General features: G+C 39.1%; 2 protein-coding genes across 3 annotated transcripts; both read right to left on the bottom strand.

The window, feature by feature from the left end:
• Window positions 1–1,152: 1,152 nt before the first annotated feature.
• zpcx (zona pellucida protein C) lies at window positions 1,153–8,198 on the bottom strand. Its single transcript, XM_061967967.1, has 9 exons — window positions 7,745–8,198; window positions 7,576–7,670; window positions 5,100–5,176; window positions 4,863–5,034; window positions 4,690–4,795; window positions 4,543–4,628; window positions 2,154–2,239; window positions 1,493–2,075; window positions 1,153–1,241 (listed from the first exon to the last, which is right to left on the bottom strand). The coding sequence occupies exons 1-9, from the start codon at window positions 8,135–8,137 to the stop codon at window positions 1,220–1,222; spliced, it is 1,620 nt and encodes a 539-aa protein (XP_061823951.1). The 5' UTR covers window positions 8,138–8,198; the 3' UTR covers window positions 1,153–1,219.
• Window positions 8,199–9,941: 1,743 nt separating this feature from the next.
• On the bottom strand, window positions 9,942–18,245 carry LOC133611616 (tubulin beta-4B chain-like). Of its 2 annotated transcripts, XM_061968563.1 has the most exons (6): window positions 18,189–18,245; window positions 15,805–15,913; window positions 12,337–12,447; window positions 12,167–12,257; window position 12,007; window positions 9,942–11,501 (listed from the first exon to the last, which is right to left on the bottom strand). In XM_061968563.1, the coding sequence occupies exons 1-6, from the start codon at window positions 18,243–18,245 to the stop codon at window positions 11,145–11,147; spliced, it is 726 nt and encodes a 241-aa protein (XP_061824547.1). In that variant the 3' UTR covers window positions 9,942–11,144. The 2 variants fall into 2 exon arrangements, with proteins under 2 accessions (XP_061824547.1, XP_061824544.1); XM_061968560.1 differs by lacking the exon at window position 12,007 and having other exon boundaries at window positions 9,942–11,954; window positions 12,013–12,257.
• Window positions 18,246–18,563: the final 318 nt, after the last annotated feature.

Here is an 18,563-nt window from a genome sequence, read left to right as displayed (position 1 = left end):
CAAAGTACGTTTTGTACTAACCAATAGCATGTACAACGGTAAATGCTAAACCATTTGAAGAAACAAAAATGCATACATTTTGTGTTGTAGGTGACAAAGCAAATAGTTGTATCTATAATACCGCATTTAGTAATTTATTTGATTTTCAGAACATGTTGAAGGTCAAAAGAAAAACTAGCCATGTGAGAAAACTGGCCCCTGGACTATACTTTGGACACAGCTGGCCTATGCATTAGGTTATATTTGTTTTAATGTTCAACTTTAACATTAAAACAAATACAACCTAATATGACCATTGGTCAAAAAGTTTTGGACAGCCATACCAACTATATTTATAAAGCCCTTGACAGACTATTGTGTAATATAAGAGTTTGATTAGTTTCCCTGAACAGATTCTCGTTCATCTGCACATTGGCCGAGAGCGAGTATGCAGTCTCGGTTCTCGTTTTGTTGGGTCTGTGACTGTATGTAGAAATGGCGCCGCTGAAGAGGCAGCTGGTTGCATCAGCGCTGTGCTCTTTTGATGTCATACATCCTTTGTGTTCTTTAATGTTTCCCTCTTTTCACCTTTTTGTGTACTTCAAACACATAATTTCCCCGATTTTGGGATAAACAAAGTCCATTCTATCTTCCTATCCTACTAGGGCTTTCAAAAATGACTTACTGTGTGTGATTAATCAAAACATTATGCACATTAACCATGTCTATACACAGATTAATCAATAAATCCATTTTGCTCCTTCATCTTAATGGTAACCTGAAAAGCGGCGTAGGTCTGCAGTTATCAGGTCAATGTTTAAGTCAGTGCAAAGAGGGGTGAGGAGACCTCGACTGGTGTGCTCACTAGAAAAATTCACTTCACAATAAACCCAGACTTTTACAAAGTTTTGAGCAAATGTAGTGCGTTTGAGTTGAATAGTTAAACAAATGTTCCTGTACGACAGACAAAATTTCATTTATGTCCAAATATTGGTGTCTTTCATTTCAATTATGTGAGTAATAGCCTCTGATTAACCATAATTCAAATCTGTCAATCATTTAAAAGCACTAATGTACACACCCCGTTATAGCAGCCAAAACTGCTATGTGGACCTCGATAAAAATGTCAGACACACCCTTGCTGTAGAGTATACAAAAAAAAAAAAGTAAAAACATTGAAGCTAAACAAGGTGAAGCGTAAATTATTTATTGTAATATTTATTTGCCTTTGAAGGTGCAGTTACTCTGCTTTATGCATCCGCCTGCAAACAAAAAAAATATTAGTATGATAACTAAAGCATTAGGTACACCAGCAAAATCTTGCACAAGTATGAAAGAAACATTACAAAAGCAGGTGTCCAAAACTACTAACGGCCACATACTGAAAAATAAGACTGATATTTTCAGCTTGTGCTGTAATTAATGGTATTGCCATTAATTCGACACCCTTTTTTTTAATTTTTTTTTTATTTTATTTTATTTATTTATTTATTTTTAAATGGAGGGGCGTTACCTCAACAAATCTTGAAATATAGAAAGCAGTCGCTTGCGTCGTGGCTTCCATTCAATCTCAGCTTCAAGTCTTTTGGTTTTACCTCCATCTTGTGCTGTTAGCTCTTCAAAACTCAAAGTCTGGGAGCCATCTGAGCTTTTGGACAACTGAATTTTGGAGTGAATTATTGGCAGCACGTTGTTGGTTCTCTTTTGGTGTTGAGCATTTTTTGCATGGCTCTTGTCCGTCTTCTCAAGCAGCAGAGGTTTGTACAAGGGCCCGTTTGCACTTTGACCTTTCACATTGCTCGGGTTAATCTCCCGCTGTAGTTCATTCAGTGAACGGTCGCCCGCCAGTTCTGAAGCATCATTGCCCCCATGTTGCATCGGTTCAGGCAACACTAATTTCAGGCTGCCGATGGGGTCCTGCCTTACAACCACAACGCCCATTGGCGGAGAAGACCACTGGGGTTCGGAGGTTCTTTCTTCCGGTGCTGCGGAGTCAGATTGCATGGAGTTCCAATCTAGTTCCAAGTCTGATGGCGCTGGTTTTTCTTCCATCTCCGCAATGACAAATGGACCAGTGCTGACAACAGCATTTGCATCTGTTGTGACAAATTGCATTTAAGAATATTGATGCAGAATTGTTCCATTTTGTGTTAGACACGATTTGAAGAACAAACCATGAGGACGGTGCTTAAATGACAGGCTTTTACACTTGGAGGTACAGCAGCTGCACACCTCCACATTTCCACTAAGTTCTTGCCACCTGAAATAAAGCCAAAATGAACCACATTAAAATGGGTTCAAAAGCATTCAAATGTGTTTAGTTACTAAACTGCAGAAGTTTATTTGAAGATTCAAGCAGGGGCTGCAGGCTTTTTGCGGGCACAAACTACTGTAGATTGTGGACACCTCAGCCTTCAATTAAAGATGTGGCCGTGAAAATTAAGTCTCTTCCATTTATCTTCACCGTAAGACTAGAGCAGGGGTGTCAAACTAAATTTAGCTCAGGGGCCACATGGAGGAAAATCTATTCCCACGTGGGCCAAATGGGCAAAATCATGCCACAATAATTTGAAAATACAAGTACAACAACTTCAGATTGTTTTTGTTGTACTTCGGCCCAAAATAAAACAAGCACACTTTGAAAATGTACATATCAAATAATCCTCTTGACCAAACACTTCAAGTTAGTTAAATTCTGAGGAAAACATTGGCACTGTTTCAAACACACAATGAAGAACACAATTAAAATAAACTTGATCTCAGTGTTTCTACAAAGCAATTAAACTTTAAGTCACAGCCCATCTAGAATTTAACAAAAAACAAAATAAAGCATGAGTAAAACACTTCTATGCATAAACTACCTTAGTCATTTCCACTGTTCTCTTTTCATAAATTTGCACAAAACTATTAATTTTCAAAGAATTATATCAATGTGCAGTGTCTCATGCAGCATTTTAAGTGGGGTTACCAATTGTTTATTTTATGTTGGGTCGAGGGGGAGGAGTTGCAGCCCCGCTTTACCTTTTGCTTGGTATACTAGCTCGCCCAGGTAAAAAACATTTCTTTGCCCAACAGAATTGATATTGTGACATCCAGTGAACACATTTAGAACAGCAGTTTCTTTCATTTAAAAATGCAGCTCAATTTTACACTTAGCAAACTTGTCTCACAGGCCGGATTGAACCCGTTTGACATCCCTGGACTCGAGGAAAACAGAGCGGGCGACACAAGAATCTAACTGCTAAAGCTTCGAATGTAAAGTAGAGTTGATCGATCCAGATGTCGATACATGGTATAGTAGGAGTATATAAAAGTAAAAACAATAGTGATTAGATAGATATTCCCCTTATTGCAAAATCTTTTGTTTTGGTCATTTTATTGTTTACAAACTCAGGTTGTAAACCTCGGGATATACAGGAAGGCTTTGAGGGCAAAACCCAAATGATTAAGAAAGAAAAGGGAGTCACTCGCAGTCTTTGCTTAGTTATTGTGCTCTAGACACTTTATTCTATTTTTTTTTTTAAATTGTATGTAGCATTCAATAGCACACAATACATCTGATTGATATTAGCAAATAAGGCAAGCTTCATGAAAAAGTTTATTTCGATTAACCGCCATAAATCATTTTTAATTCTCTAATCCAGGCATTTTCAAACTGTGGTATGTGTACAAATAGTGGTATGCCAAAGAATCACTGATTCAAGTACAGTGCTTAGTTTTCCTACATTCAGTGTTACTGTTCAAGCTGGGTAATGATACAGTGGCCAAATATATTTGTTAAATAAAAGCTCTGCCTTGTTTTTAAATCAATACTTAGGCCTACAGAGTCAGGACCAAACATGGTGAAATTTCAGTTCCTAGAATCCGGAATAGTCTTCCTGAAGACGCGAGGCAGGCCTCAATGTTGGTAATGTTCAAATCCAGCCGGATAACACTTAAGTGTGCATATGACACTTGAAAGTATTTTATCTCGAGAATTTGACTGATTTTAATAAATTAGGATTGTTTTGATTGCATCTTCTGATTTTAATTTATTTTCCTTTTAAATTTTCTGTAAAACATTGGATTGCCCTGTGTACAAATTGTGCTCTATAAAAAAATGCTTTACCTTGCAACGCAACTGTATTTTAATATTGGTCATTATGGTGGTACTTGGAGAGCCAAGTGTTTTCTGAAGTAGTACTTGGTTAGACGTTTGAGAACCACTGCTATACTGTCAAAGTATCAGATCGAGATTTAAAATAGGATAGGAGGTCAAAAAAACAAATCTGACCAGAATTAGGGGCCGACAATGTTGATTGGGACATCTAACTTTATTACTGGGATTTTATTTTGTATGTTGCTAATCAAATTTAATCGAAGGCTCCAAATGTCATGTGGCTTTTAACACCGGCCCTGTGTTCTTTGTAAAAAAATTTTTTAGTCAATTATAACTAAAATAATTTATCATCCTCATTATTCCAAACTTGTTTTAGTTTTCCTTTTAGAAAGAGGTTAGCACACCCAAAGAGATTGGAGGCACCACATAAGATTGGACATCAATGTATGCAAATTTGCCAATACCTGGAGTTGACCAAGTCAAAGTTGCAGGATTTAGACCCAGCTGTTATCTTCTGGTCCGACACGAGCACCGTACAGTGGACGTACATCTTCAAAGAGGAGGGGTGAAGGCAGTTGACCGAAGCAGTAAAACACTTTTACCAAACTTACCTCTGAAATTAGATAAGTTGTGTTCAGAGCAAACTTCACCACATTTAAATAATGAGAGTCAATAAATTGTACTGCAGGATAAAGTGAATCCAGTGGGACTGTGCACCTGAAAGGAACATCAATTCATGTAAAAATGTGCATACAGTGAAATTACAATTATATTGGCTACTCACCCCTTATTGATGACGACTGCATGGCGAGGTTTAGTGTGAGGCTGCGGCGATGAGGAGACAAAGCATGACTTGATGAATAGACGCTGGTGAGGCCTGATTTTAGCAGCCACTTCCATATTGATGACTTGTCCTCGCGTGTAGATGTTGGACTCTGTTGGTCTCGTCCACGAAGCTGCAGGACCAACGTTATGTGCTGCAGCGTTCACACCAATAACTTATTCAGTTTTCTCCACTTACATGTCATGGCTTGTATGCTGAAGTGTCTTCCATGATCAGGAAGTACTGCAGAGTCAGGCAGGCTAAGAGCTTTTGGCCTAAAACAAAAAAAAACACTGTCAGATCAAGTTGAAATCTTTTAAGTATAGTAAGGGACAATGGGGTTTGTAATCACGTAACTCACCACCAGTGGGGGACGTCTCAAATTTTGGAATGGAAATTTACAGAATTGGAGTCAGCGCTCACCTACACAGTCTTCTCTAGAGTAGACCGTAGTGATGGGTCCGGCAACACCGATGTATCGGCGCATGCGTCGAGCTCATAGAGCGAAACCCTGTGTCGGTGCGCGTACCGCTTTTAGAAAGTCACGTGACCGATCATGAGCTGTTTTGGTCACGTGACCGATACGCGAACTGTGTCGCACTCCCACCTCCTCTGTGCCCTGTGAGCGGGTCTTTTCTACAGCCGGAGAAATAATAACTAAGAAGAGACGACTGAAGTGTTGATAACAACCAAACTTAACCGCCCCCCCCTCTATATCCCACACCCCGGATTGTAAATAATGTAAATAATTCAATGTATATACTCTGATGATTAACTTGTGTGATGACTGTATTATGATGTTAGTATATATATCTGTATCATTAATCAATTAAGTGGACCCCGACTTAAACAAGTTGAAAAACTTATTGGGGTGTTACCATTTAGTGGTCAATTGTACGGAATATGTACTAATTCACTGTGCAACCTACTAATAAAAGTCTCAATCAATCAATGAAAGAAATCGTCTAAAATTGAATACGTTGGAAAAACTGTTTTTTTTAAATAAAAATGTGTAAAAAATTAATTAAAAAAAAATCCCAGTCCACAAGCATATCCTCATTTACAACACATTCTCTTAGATTTCCATGCTATTATACATGTTCACATTTTTTATTGACTGTATCTAAAAAAGATAAAAATATATTTTTATTTAAATGAAGATATGAAATAATCCTAAATGAAATACAATGACTTGGTTTATATTATTGTATATACTAGGTCATAAAATCAGTGTCAATTGAGTCGGTCCATTGGTTGCCTGTCGGGATTTTTAATGTCCAGCAGATGTCAGTATATAGTGACACAGTATCGACAGTATCAATACAGTTTTGCATTGTGTCGAAACGATTCATGACGCCTCATCAACTCATCACTAGTAGACCGCTGAAATATAGGGCCCGTTTTTTCATAGCGAGCTCCTCAGTATTTGTCTTCGAGGTTCTTACACAAAAGGTTTATAACAATTGTTACCTTTCCAAACTGAGAATGGCTCTAGTTAACATTAACTAGTCAACTACAGTAGTTAACCTTGATGCTAGCATAAAAAATTGCTTAGGTTGGGTGTCACTTACTGTATACAAATTTACTGGGTTATTGCATGCGATTAATAAAAATAAAAATACCGATGGTTACCTGAAAGGCAGCATGGGATGCAATGTTCAAAGATGAGTGAGGAGACTCCAACAAGTGGCAAATTTCTCTTTAAAATACACCCCAAAGGGATTCTCAGATTCAAACTAAGATAATTTGCATATTCCATTTACACAGCACAAGTTTTAATATACCATCTAAAAAGAAAAACACTTGAGGCAACAGCTAGCAAGAACACGTAGATCGATAAGACAACGCTGGTGGACTATACAATGTTGTCAACTATACCACAGCTAAATTAAGCAACACTTTTGTAGCATCTGCGGTTTGTCCAAATTCAGAACTATTATTAACCTTCTACAGCTTTTACTTTTGGGGTCACGGGGCGTTGGCGCCTATCCCTGATTAAAATAAATAAATAATTGACAGTACTAATATTTATACAGATCACATACCATACATAGGCTGGCCCAAATATGCATTTCCTGTTAATGTTCCTTGCTCATTGTGTGAAAATGCATTACGTTCTGCATTTTTAAATGTAACTTTATTTTGCCTTCCCCCCCCATTAAAAAAACATTGTGACAACCAACCTCCGTTTCCCCTATATAAAAGGCTTATGCAAACTATAGAACATGGGATTTTAATCATTTTGAATCAATGAAAATGAATTGCAGGAAGTGGAATTTAATTGCAATTACTTACAGGAAAAATGCCACATTTAACAAAACTGTTTTGGCCTCAATACCAAAAATACTTTACAAACACTAAAATTAAACAACTTTCCTCAATTTCCTACAATATGAAAGTAATAGCCATGACTGTTACGCATAAATTGACTAAAATGCTAGCAAGATATTATCCATCACTTATTTTATACCAGGGGTTGATAGATATATCAATTGAAATTTAATGAACAATCAATTCTACGCCCTTCAACTTGAATTGCAATTGTACTTCGCGTTTGCAACCTTAATTCAACTCCAAATGGAATTCTCCAAGTGTGCAGTGTACACAAATGTATAGCTGTAACAAGTTTTTGTGCGCTTGTTACGGTGTATGTGAAATCTGATTTTCCACATACCTATTTGGGATACAGGAAACATGCACAGTAGAAGGTGTGAGCCTCCTGGAATTAAAGTGGAGAGCATTGGAGAGCACGTCCAAGCCATTCCGCATCTGTTAGATAATAAAGACTTAGAAAACATGCATAGAATAGAATCGGCATATTAATCTGGATCTGGTCAACAAACTTCATGACTTGTTCCACACTGATCAAAGCTGTAAGTGAACATCAGCTGATTTGGTAGCTCGCTGTTACTGTAGCAGCCGTCACCCAACTGGATCTCTCCTCTGCTGAGAGTGACATCACCCACATTTTTGTCCACCAGCAGTATCAGTTCACTTTCGTCACAATAAACTTGCACCTCAGGTACATTCATTAGAGGAGAGAGCTCTGCAAACATTTCAAAGTCCGGAATCGTGGTCCTCCAGGAGCTGAAGATGCTATCAAATGGGTCAAAATCATTGCTTATTTCAAACGGAAAAGGCAGAATGTTTTGGAAAAATCCTTGCACATGCTGTGGAAATACAGTCTCTGCTGAATGAATCCAAAAAAGGCAGAAAAAAAACTTCGGACCCTCCATTGCAAAGCTCAAAGTGGATCAACCACTCTGAAGATTGTGAGAACACATGTGTCATTAATAATAAGCATCACCAGGTGCTGCCAATCAACTCAGGCTGAGCAGAAGAGGGGCATTCAACATAACAATTGGTTCGCAACAGAGTAAGGCCTATTTGATTGAAATATTAAACAATACAGCTGATGCCAGCAAAATGTTATGCAAGTTGGTCTGATTGCTTATTTAGTACAATTTTAAAATTAATTTAAGCTACAACCATTTAAATAAGGAGTGTGGCCAGGGACCATTTCCTGTCCCCAGCTCAAGTTTTGTTGGCTCACAGTAGTAATTGACAGTAAAAATGTAAAAAAAAACAAGAAAAAAAACCAGACGTAATGTAATGAGAAAAAGCTGAAAGGTGTATACTAATAACTAATAATAATATGCCTTGTCACCTAAAACCAAAGCTGACACAAAGTTTTGTCTTTAAATTATTATGTCTTTTTATGGCTGCTTAATAAAAAAAAAAACGATTTTAGTTTTTTAAGAATCTATTTTTTGAAAGTTTTTTACGCCATCTCAGCACTTACTCGCTGTGCATATGTCAGCAACTTTTACAACCTCTAATCTGTTTTGAAAAAGTTTTATTATCATTTTTTATATCAAATAAAACTATTATATATAAATATTGAGATGGAATCGAATTAAAATATGAAAGCGTCCCTTGCATGCTTTGACTTTTCAGTTTGCGGCACAAGCAGTTTGAACACCACTGATTTAAATCCTTCACATATGTTGTAAATATTTGAGGTTAATTTTCTAAAAAAAGTTGTTACAATTATTTTTACTCAGTCCTAATACCCTAACACAACACCGCTTTAAACATTTGGAATGTTTCAGTGCAATTCTGTTACCTAAATTCTTTTTTTAATTAGAATTTTTGTTGAATTACTGTAATGTGTTTAGTGTCAACACGCTATGAGATAACATGTTATATTTCATGAATTTTATCACTTTGGATTTTCCAATATTACTTACTTTTAATCCGGTTACTAAAATTGGTCATCTTCGCCCTATGGGCCAATAAACATAAGTAGTTTGATATGTGTATTCAGATTTAAGAAAAAAAATGTATTTTAAGAGTTGCAACAAGCAAATGGAATGCTTTCAGTGGAATGTCCCTTCAACTCTATAGGATAGTAATTTCATCCATTTTGTATCGTGATGTTACTTATATTTACTAACTTAGTAAACATGAGTCATGACTAAAACAAATCAAAGTTTATTTATATAGCCCTTTAAAAAAAGTGCCTCAAAAGGGCTGCACAAACCACAATGAAATCACTGGTCTGAACACACAAGGAAAAACTTAAAACCCAAGATGGGAGAACAGAGTCCTTGGGAAGGGGTCGCAGATGTGGGTAGTTATTGCAAATGATTCATGATAATATGAGAGTTCAGTCCATTGGGGGCAAGTAGAGGGTTGTAAGAGGTCTCCGTCCAGGTCATATCAAACCTTAATCGTTTTAATTTCAATATCAAACATTGATGATTGAACTTTTATTGTAATAGTTGATAGCAGGGCTGCCCCTAGGCTAAAAAAACATTTTTCGTATCAAACTTAAATTCAATTTGATGCATGTTTTGTACTAAAACAAAAATGGAAAAAAAAAACCTTGTAAGATAAAATACCAATTTTAACATACCGTATGTTTCGGACCATAGAGCGCACTGAATGATAAGGCGCACTGCCAATGAACGAGTCTATTCAGATGTATTTTCATACAAAAGGCGCAACAAATTGTAAGACGCATTAAAGGTGTCATATTATGATTCATTTTTCTACATTTAAAACACTTTCTAGTGGTCTACGTAACATGTAATGGTGTTTTTTTGGTCAAAATGTTGCATCTATTATCTTTTAAAGACCATCGTCAAGACGCTTTTTCCGTCTTTTCAGGATGCGCCATTTTGTGGACGGTCTTATTTACATGGTTCCACTTCGACAGCATCTTCTCGTCATTTTTTGTTGTAGTTTTTGGCGCTTCCATCGCGAGTCTACTGACAGATATAAGTCAGAACTACAGTATACACTATTTTATATTACAAATGGCAACAGCGGATGATGCATGCCCCGCAAAAAAAGGAGCTTGACTACGGCGCAGGCTACAATAGGGAAGGCCCACACATTTTTGGGACTTATGCAGATCCCAAATACACATCAGCAGGTACCAATATGTAATAAAAGTTGATTTTGCATAATAAGCAAAACAAAAACACCACATATGTATTCCAATAGGTGCCATTTTGGGGTCCTTATGTACACACACACACTCCATAATACCCGTATGTTGAAGCACAGCACGTCTGACTACGGTAGCCGTATTGCGCTGACAATCCATCAAGTGGTGCGGTTCAGTAGCTTACCAAAGGCTACAAATCTCTTATGTGACTGCCATCTACTGGTCACACTTATTACACCATGTGTCAAATAGAATTGCTTCGAGGTCGGTAAGCACAACCAGAATTCAGTTACACAAGACACTGTCGATTTGAGAAAATGAAAGTATTTTAATAGCGCCTTATAGTCCGAAAAATACGGTAATTAAAAACCTTCCTAACTCAGGTCAGACCAAGATTCGAGCTCAGTACCTGTCTCACAATAAAATGACTAACACTGTACCCCACAGGAGCTAGTTGCATTTGTGTTGGGAAGTTTGACATTATATCTTATCAGTGACGGAGCAGGAAGGGGCTCGAAATATGTTTGCGGTAAAATTTCAGATGAAGCGCCCCTTAATTAATGAATTATTCACGTAAAATGCCCCTTCCTGCCCAATGGCTGGCATGGCCCTACGCATGGCGCATGATCAATTTGTATATAGTTGATACACAAGAGCCTAATTAATAACGATACCAACTAGTTTAAAGCAATTTGCATAATTAGCATGACTGAAATCTGGTGAACTTGTTCATGTGAGACAATATTTAGAACAAAAGAAGGCATAATACTAATAATGTAATAATACGCTTAATCTTCTTCGGCATCCTCCTCGCCTTCCCCTTCATCCTCCGCACTGGCGTCCTGGTACTGCTGGTACTCGGACACCAGATCATTCATGTTGCTCTCGGCTTCGGTGAACTCCATCTCGTCCATGCCTTCGCCCGTGTACCAGTGCAGGAAAGCCTTCCGACGCAGCATGGCTGTGAACTGCTCAGAGATACGTTTGAACATGTCCTGGATGGCGGTGGTGTTGCCGATGAAGGTGACGGCCATCTTGAGGCCGCGGGGAGGAATGTCGCAGACGGCGGTCTTGACGTTGTTGGGGATCCACTCGACAAAGTAGCTGCTGTTCTTGTTCTGCACGTTGAGCATCTGCTCGTCCACCTCCTTCATGGACATGCGCCCCCGGAAAATGGTGGCCACGGTCAAGTAGCGGCCTTGACGCGGGTCACACGCCGCCATCATGTTCTTGGCGTCGAACGCTTGCTGGGTGAGTTCGGCCACGGTTAGAGCTCGGTACTGCTGGCTCCCCCTGCTGGTCAGGGGGGCAAAGCCCGGCATGAAGAAGTGCAAACGGGGGAAAGGCACCATGTTGACGGCCAGTTTTCGGAGGTCGGCGTTGAGCTGACCCGGGAAGCGTAGGCAGGTGGTGACTCCGCTCATGGTGGAGGAGACCAGGTGGTTCAGGTCTCCGTAAGTGGGCGTGGTCAGCTTGAGCGTGCGGAAACAGATGTCGTAGAGAGCCTCGTTGTCGATACAGTAGGTTTCATCCGTGTTCTCAACCAGCTGGTGGATGGACAGGGTGGCGTTGTACGGCTCCACCACCGTGTCGGACACCTGGTGAAAACACACAACTTCAATCATCGCACTCACGCTGTATCACAAAGACTCTCACCTTAGGCGAAGGCACCACGCTGAACGTATTCATGATCCTATCGGGGTATTCCTCACGGATCTTGCTGATGAGCAAGGTTCCCATGCCTGATCCTGTTCCACCGCCGAGAGCATGTGTGAGCTGGTAACCTTGCAGGCAGTCGCAGTTTTCCGACTCTTTGCGCACAACATCCAGGACCGAGTCCACCACCTCAGCTCCCTCGGTGTAATGACCTTTGGCCCAGTTGTTACCAGCACCGCTCTGACCTACGCGGGAGACAGCACGACTTTCGTAAACCAGCCTGACCTAAATGTACGTCAATAACATAGCTTTTAATTAACCCACCAAACACAAAATTGTCAGGTCGAAATATCTGGCCAAACGGTCCAGATCTCACAGAGTCCATGGTGCCTGGTTCCAAGTCCACAAGAATAGCACGCGGCACATATTTGCCTCCTTTATCCACAACAATACAAGTCAGAAATTGAGAGAAAGCAATAAAATTGATTAATAGTTAGTCGTCGTTGTTGACAAAAATCGTAATTAAATTTGTCGCAGACAAATTATTTTGTCAGTGACATCATTCGTCGTGTCTTTTTGGACGGAACCGACGACTTAGCACTACCAGCGACCGGCAAGTAGTGTTGCCAACTCCCCGATTAAAAGACACTTTAAATGGCTGGTCGACCCCATTCTTTTTAGTGTCACTATCAAAGCAGGGCACTGTTTGTGCTAAGGACTAGGAGACATCAGTACTATACTGACAACAAGAGAGCAGAGTTGCTAAATGACACTTCTAAGAAAAAGTGAGCAAGCACTATTAAAAGGGCTGGTTGCAACATTTACACAGATGTCTAGAAGGTGCCAACTTTTCAGTGTTTTACACAATGTATCTCGGCTTCTATAGCTACTTGCACATAATGACTTAATTTAGGTACGTACAGTCGGGGTCAAAAGTTTACATACACATGTAAAAAACATAATGTCATGCCTGTTTTGAGTTTCCAATCATTTCTACAACTCTTATTTTTTTGTGATAGAGGGATTGGAGCACATACTTGTTGGTCACAAAAAACATTCATGAAGTTTGGTTCTTATTATGAATTTATTATGGGTCTACTGAAAATGTGACCAAATCTGCTGGGTCAAAAGTATACATACAGCAATGTTAATATTTGGTTACATGTCCGTTGGCCAGTTTCACTTTCAAGCTTCTGGCAAGCTTCTGGTTGAATTTTTGACCACTCCTCTTGACAACATTGATGCAGTTCAGCTAAATGTTGGTTTTCTGACATGGACTTGTTTCTTCAGCATTGTCCACACATTTAAGTCAGGACTATGGGAAGGCCATTCTAAAACCTTAATTCTAGCCTGATTTAGCCATTCCTTTATGACTTTTGACATGTGTTTGGGGTCATTGTCCTGTTGGAACACCCAACTGCGCCCAAGACCCAACCTCCGGGCTGATGATTTTAGGTTGTCCTGAAGAATTGAGGTAATCCTCCTAATTCATTGTCCCATTTAAAGCACCAGTTCCATTGGCAGCAAAACAGGCCCAGAGCATAATACTACCACCACCATGCTTGACGGTAGGCTTGGTGTTCCTGGGATTAAAGGCCTCCCCTTTTCTCCTCCAAACATATTGCTGGTTATTGTGGCCAAACAGCTCAATTTTTGTTTCATCTGACCACAGAACTTTCCTCCAGAAGGTCTTATCTTTGTCCATGAAATGTCAGATGTGCTTTAGGTGTTGTTAGCTACTAACAGTCATTGGATGTATATTATATCATAACATGACTGAAAATTGTTCGTTGCTTCTCTTGGACTGCTTTTGTATTTGTGCATGCGCTACCTAGACATAAGTGTTGACGAGTCCGGGTGAGTGACGGCCGTACACACCGATCATTTTACAGTATTTGGGCCGGTACATTTTTTTTATTACATATGCTACCCGGTGGTGTTTTTGTTATATTTTTTACTTAGAAAAATTTTACTGTGAGGAAGTTGCAAACAGCACCTTTAAGTTAGCATGTACCTCATTGACGTGATTTTCCCATGGAGCTTAACCAAAACGACCTTTGAACTTCTCCAATTGCTGCCTTTATTCTTTCAAAGGAAAATTGTCACTGCGGTCGGAAGTCACATTTGTAGTCTGATTGCCAGAAGCTAGGCTGAGGCAGAGTGTTGCGAAGCTGTCATCTATTGATATTTTACAGACAATGTTTTAATTGTCACGGTAATGAAATACAGGACACAGTGTGTACCTTGACAGCTCAATATGTAACACAAACTTTTGTTTCTAAATATTGGATGATTACATTTTTCAAGGGACAGTTGGCAAAACTACCGGCAAGCATCAGGAATTGATAAATGGCTGTTGGAACCGCAATAACACTGCAAGCGAAACCATCAAAATTATGGGAATAATTTACCCGAAACATGTCTAAAACACGATCAACTTGCTCAATTTGCAAAGCGGGCTTTGCTTTTCATGGCAGTGCATCTGTGATGCTGGATCATTTAAAGCGGAAGCATGGCCAATGGGACAGGTGTTAGCTTGTTAGCTAGCTAGCTAAAAGAGAACCTGAGTTATGTGAAAAATAGTTTGAACTACCATTTTAGCTCAAGTCCACTAGTTAGACTTTGTCTTTCTTTTTGATTAAGCTAGATAGCGAGTTAGCTAGCCAGCTAACAACAGAGATGGTGTGAACATTTTAGCTAGTCTACTAGCTAAACTTTCTTTTCTTTTTGACTAAGCTAGATAGCTTATCAGCTGGCTAGCTAACAAAAGAACAGAGTTGCGTGAAAAAAAGTTTTAACTATCATTTTTAGCTAAAGTCCACTAGCTAAACTTGGGCTTTCTTTTTGAGGACGCTAGAATAGCTTCTTAGCTAGTTAGCAAACAACAGAGAGACGTGTATGTGTGGAAAAAAATGTTTTAACTGTCATTTTGGCTAATGTCTGCAAACTAAACATTGTCTTTATTTTTGAGGAAAATAAATAGCTTGTTAGCTCGCTAACAACAAATAAATGGAGTCGTGTGAAAAATAGTTTTATCTATAATTTTAGCTCAACATTGTCTTTCTTTTTAGGGAGCTACATAATGCTGGTGTTTTTGCTGTTTGCTATTATTGCTGCTATTCCAACTTTTTTGTTTTTATCAACACTTTGCCTGTCCTTGCTTTTAAATGGAAAAATGTTTAAGTAGGAGCTATTTCTATTGTTGTAGCAGCACAATTCATAAATGAATATTTCTGAATGAAGTACAATAATCCCTCACATTATGTTTCAAGTATTGCAGCTTCACCACATCGCAGATTTATTTTGGTTATATTTTTAAAGCATATTTTAGTTTTTTGGTCCTAAATAAAGCATTTTCAAGCATAAACTAGCGAAACAAAGGAAATGTATCAATTGGAGACCAAACCAATCAGAGCGCGTGGTGTTCAGTATCATGTATCATCATTATTTCAAGAGGGCTTCAAACAGTTTACAGTCTAGCTATGAATATACTTGATTTATATTAATTATTGCGGGAATTCATTTATCCCGGTCATGTCCGGAATCAATTAACAGTGATTAACTAGGAACAACTGGTATCTTTGTTGTTTATATTGTTTGTTAGCAATGCATAAAGATATCTCAAGCCAGATGTAAAAAACAATGCTACATTAGAGACCGCAAAAAAGTTGCATAATCCAATTATTTAACGAAATTGTTTAGATTATTGATGATCAATAAGCTATTGAAATAGTTGTTAGTTGCAGCCCTAATGGACAACAATGTGCTGTTTTGGGTGTTAGTAAAGAGTACCTGTCGCTTCATTATAGTAAACGTTGATCCTGTCCAGCTGCAGGTCACTGTCTCCATGGTAGGTCCCCGTGGGATCAATGCCATGCTCGTCACTAATCACTTCCCAGAACTGCGAGATTGAAAAGAAAGCAATCAAAAGAGTACAGTACTATTTGTACAATGTAAGTACAGAGTATAAAAGTATGTAAGAACAGGTCAGTTTGCTCTTTGGAATTCGTAGGATTTTCTTCCATTTCTAACCTACAAAACCCAAAACCAGTGAAGTTGGCATGCTGTGTAAATTGTAAATGAAAACAGAATACAATGATTTGCAAATCCTTTTCAGCCTATATTCAATTGAATAGACTGCAAAGACAAGACACTTACATTCGAACTGGAAAACTTGTTATTTTTTGCAAATATTAGCTCATTTGGAATTTGATGCCTGCAACATGTTTCAAAAAAGGTGGCACCATTGGCAAAAAGTTGAGGAATGCTCATCAAACACTTATTTGGAACATCCCACAGGTGAACAGGCTAATTGGAAACAGGTGGGTGCCATGATTGGGTACAAAAGCAGCTTCCATGAAATGCACAGTCATTCACAAACAAGGATGGGGCGAGGATCACCACTTTGTCAACAAATGCCTGAGCAAATTGTCACAGTTTAAGAACATTTCTTAATGAGCTATTGCAAGGAATTTAGGGATTTCACCATCCAAAGTCTGTAATATCATCAAAAGGTTCAGAGAATTTGGAGAAATCACTACACGTGATGTTGATCCCTCAGACGGTATTGCATCAAAAAGTGACATCAGTGTAGAAAGAAAATTGGCGTGACAGTGCCAATAAATTCAAATGATAATTCACAAAAAAATGTGTTTCTCAGTTCGAACATTAAATATCTTGTCTTTGCAGTCTATTCAATTGAATATAAGTTGAAAAGGATTTGCAAATCATTGTATTACGTTTTTATTTACGAATTACACAACGTGCCAACTTCACTTGTTTTGGGTTTTGTAAATCTTCTGCAAGTATTAAGAAAAATGCCAAAATATCTGTTGTCGTTCCCTCCAAAGGTAATTGATGGGGTTGGGGTCGGTGCTCTCAAGTTCATACACCACTCACCCAATTGCTTGACAGACAAAAAACAGCAAAAAAAAGTATTCCCCTCAATGGAGTTGTCCACAATCTGGGTCGACCCTCCATATACGCAGATCACGCGTGTATGTGCATGGGGCCGCGATTCTATTGCATGTCAGATGTTAATGAATGACAGTGCGTTTCATTTGAAATTTTACCGCACTCTTTCTGCTTCGTCACTGCTAGGAATATAATAAAAACATGTCTCCTTGTAGAACTGTCTCCTGTGGCGCACAGCATTAGTGCATGTCTTTGAAGGCAGTGGCGCCGGGTTAGAATCCCAGCCTGAAATAGGCTCGGATGGTTTATACATTTCAGTTTTTTTAATGTTATTTTGCACACAAAAGCATTTCCCATGAATTTAATTTACTACAAAAAAATGCCATCAAATTGAATTCAAGTTGGATTGAAAAAAGAAATGTTTTACATAAATATAAAAGTGAACATTTTTTGGTAACCGGGTGGATGCTTCAAATATATAAATGTATAATATACAATTTAAAAAGTTACTAGTAAATTCTGCTTAGGATTTCAATTTAGCCTGGAGCAGTCTATGTCCCCTGGCACGCTGGTGCTGGGCACTGGGTTCGAATCTCATTTTGCAAATAAAATCATTATTGAAACGTTTCTTTCTCACAAATTCGTTTTAGTACAAAACATGCATGAAATTAATTTAGTTAATTAACAAAACAGGGGTTAGTTCATGTGCCTCACAATACGAAGGTCCTGAATAGTCCTGAGTTCAATCCCGGGCTCAGGATCTTTCTGTGTGGAGTTTGCATGTTCTCCCCGTGACTGCGTGGGTTCCCTCCGGATACTCCGGCTTCCTCCCACCTCCAAGTGCACCTGGGGATAGGTTGATTGACAACACTAAATTGGCCCTAGTGTGTGAATGTGAGTGTGAATGTTGTCTGTCTATCTGTGTTGGCGCTGCGATGAGGTGGCGACTTGTCCAGGGTGTACCCCGCCTTCCGCCCGAATGCAGCTGAGATAGGCTCCAGCACCCCCCGCGACCCCAAAAGGGACAAGCAGTAAAAAATGGATGGATGGATGGATAAAAAAGTATAATATTTTCACACAAAATAAAGGTCTGCTTTGGGCCTCAATGTTGCCAGGGACTGTGCACCATTACTAAATACAACACAGGGGTGATTTTAAGGTGTCTCAGTACTTTTGTTTAGAGTCTTTCTTCATGCCCTAAATGAGAATAAAAATGAATGTATAAATAGTCATATTTGCAAATAAATTGTTAACTGACTTACTTTGGCACCAATCTGGTTTCCACACTGGCCAGCCTGAATATGAACAATTTCTCTCATTGTGCACGCAAAGGATGGAACAATAAAATAAGTTTGGGAACGTTTGAGTTCTTCTTGCTTCCTCTTCTTGAGATGTTTTTAGGCTACCTGTGCTGTAGCGCCGCAGCCCAAGGAGAGTGTGGCCCACCACCACAACAGAGCTCCCGCCCTCTGTCACAGAGATGCACGCTGGTCACAAGTAGGCGGGAACGTAGGAGCGCGCACACTGGTGACGCGGGCACGTCGACTTTTCTGCCTAGCGTCTGACAGAGGGCGCTGTCTCTACATTACAGCTGTATAATGGCAATGTTTGTCTATGTATACCAACTTGAATCATTT

Source organism: Nerophis lumbriciformis, linkage group LG08 (genome assembly GCF_033978685.3).
Source record: "Nerophis lumbriciformis linkage group LG08, RoL_Nlum_v2.1, whole genome shotgun sequence".
In the NCBI taxonomy this organism is placed as follows: domain Eukaryota; kingdom Metazoa; phylum Chordata; class Actinopteri; order Syngnathiformes; family Syngnathidae; genus Nerophis; species Nerophis lumbriciformis.
This window is presented reverse-complemented; position numbering and strand designations above follow the sequence as displayed.

Excerpts from the sequence above, each read along its gene's own strand:
- LOC133611616 (XM_061968560.1), bottom strand. The coding sequence starts at position 18,245 with ATGAGAGAAATTGTTCATATTCAGGCTGGCCAGTGTGGAAACCAGATT. Across the intron at positions 12,258-12,336 it reads ACCTGACAATTTTGTGTTTG|GTCAGAGCGGTGCTGGTAAC; the intron begins GTGGGTTAATTA and ends TCTCCCGCGTAG. Across the intron at positions 11,955-12,012 it reads GCGTGGTGCCTTCGCCTAAG|GTGTCCGACACGGTGGTGGA; the intron begins GTGAGAGTCTTT and ends TGTTTTCACCAG.
- zpcx (XM_061967967.1), bottom strand. The coding sequence starts at position 8,137 with ATGGAGGGTCCGAAGTTTTTTTTCTGCCTTTTTTGGATTCATTCAGCA. Across the intron at positions 7,671-7,744 it reads AGTGTGGAACAAGTCATGAA|ATGCGGAATGGCTTGGACGT; the intron begins GTTTGTTGACCA and ends ATTATCTAACAG. Across the intron at positions 2,240-4,542 it reads TTTGACTTGGTCAACTCCAG|GTGGCAAGAACTTAGTGGAA; the intron begins GTATTGGCAAAT and ends GCTTTATTTCAG.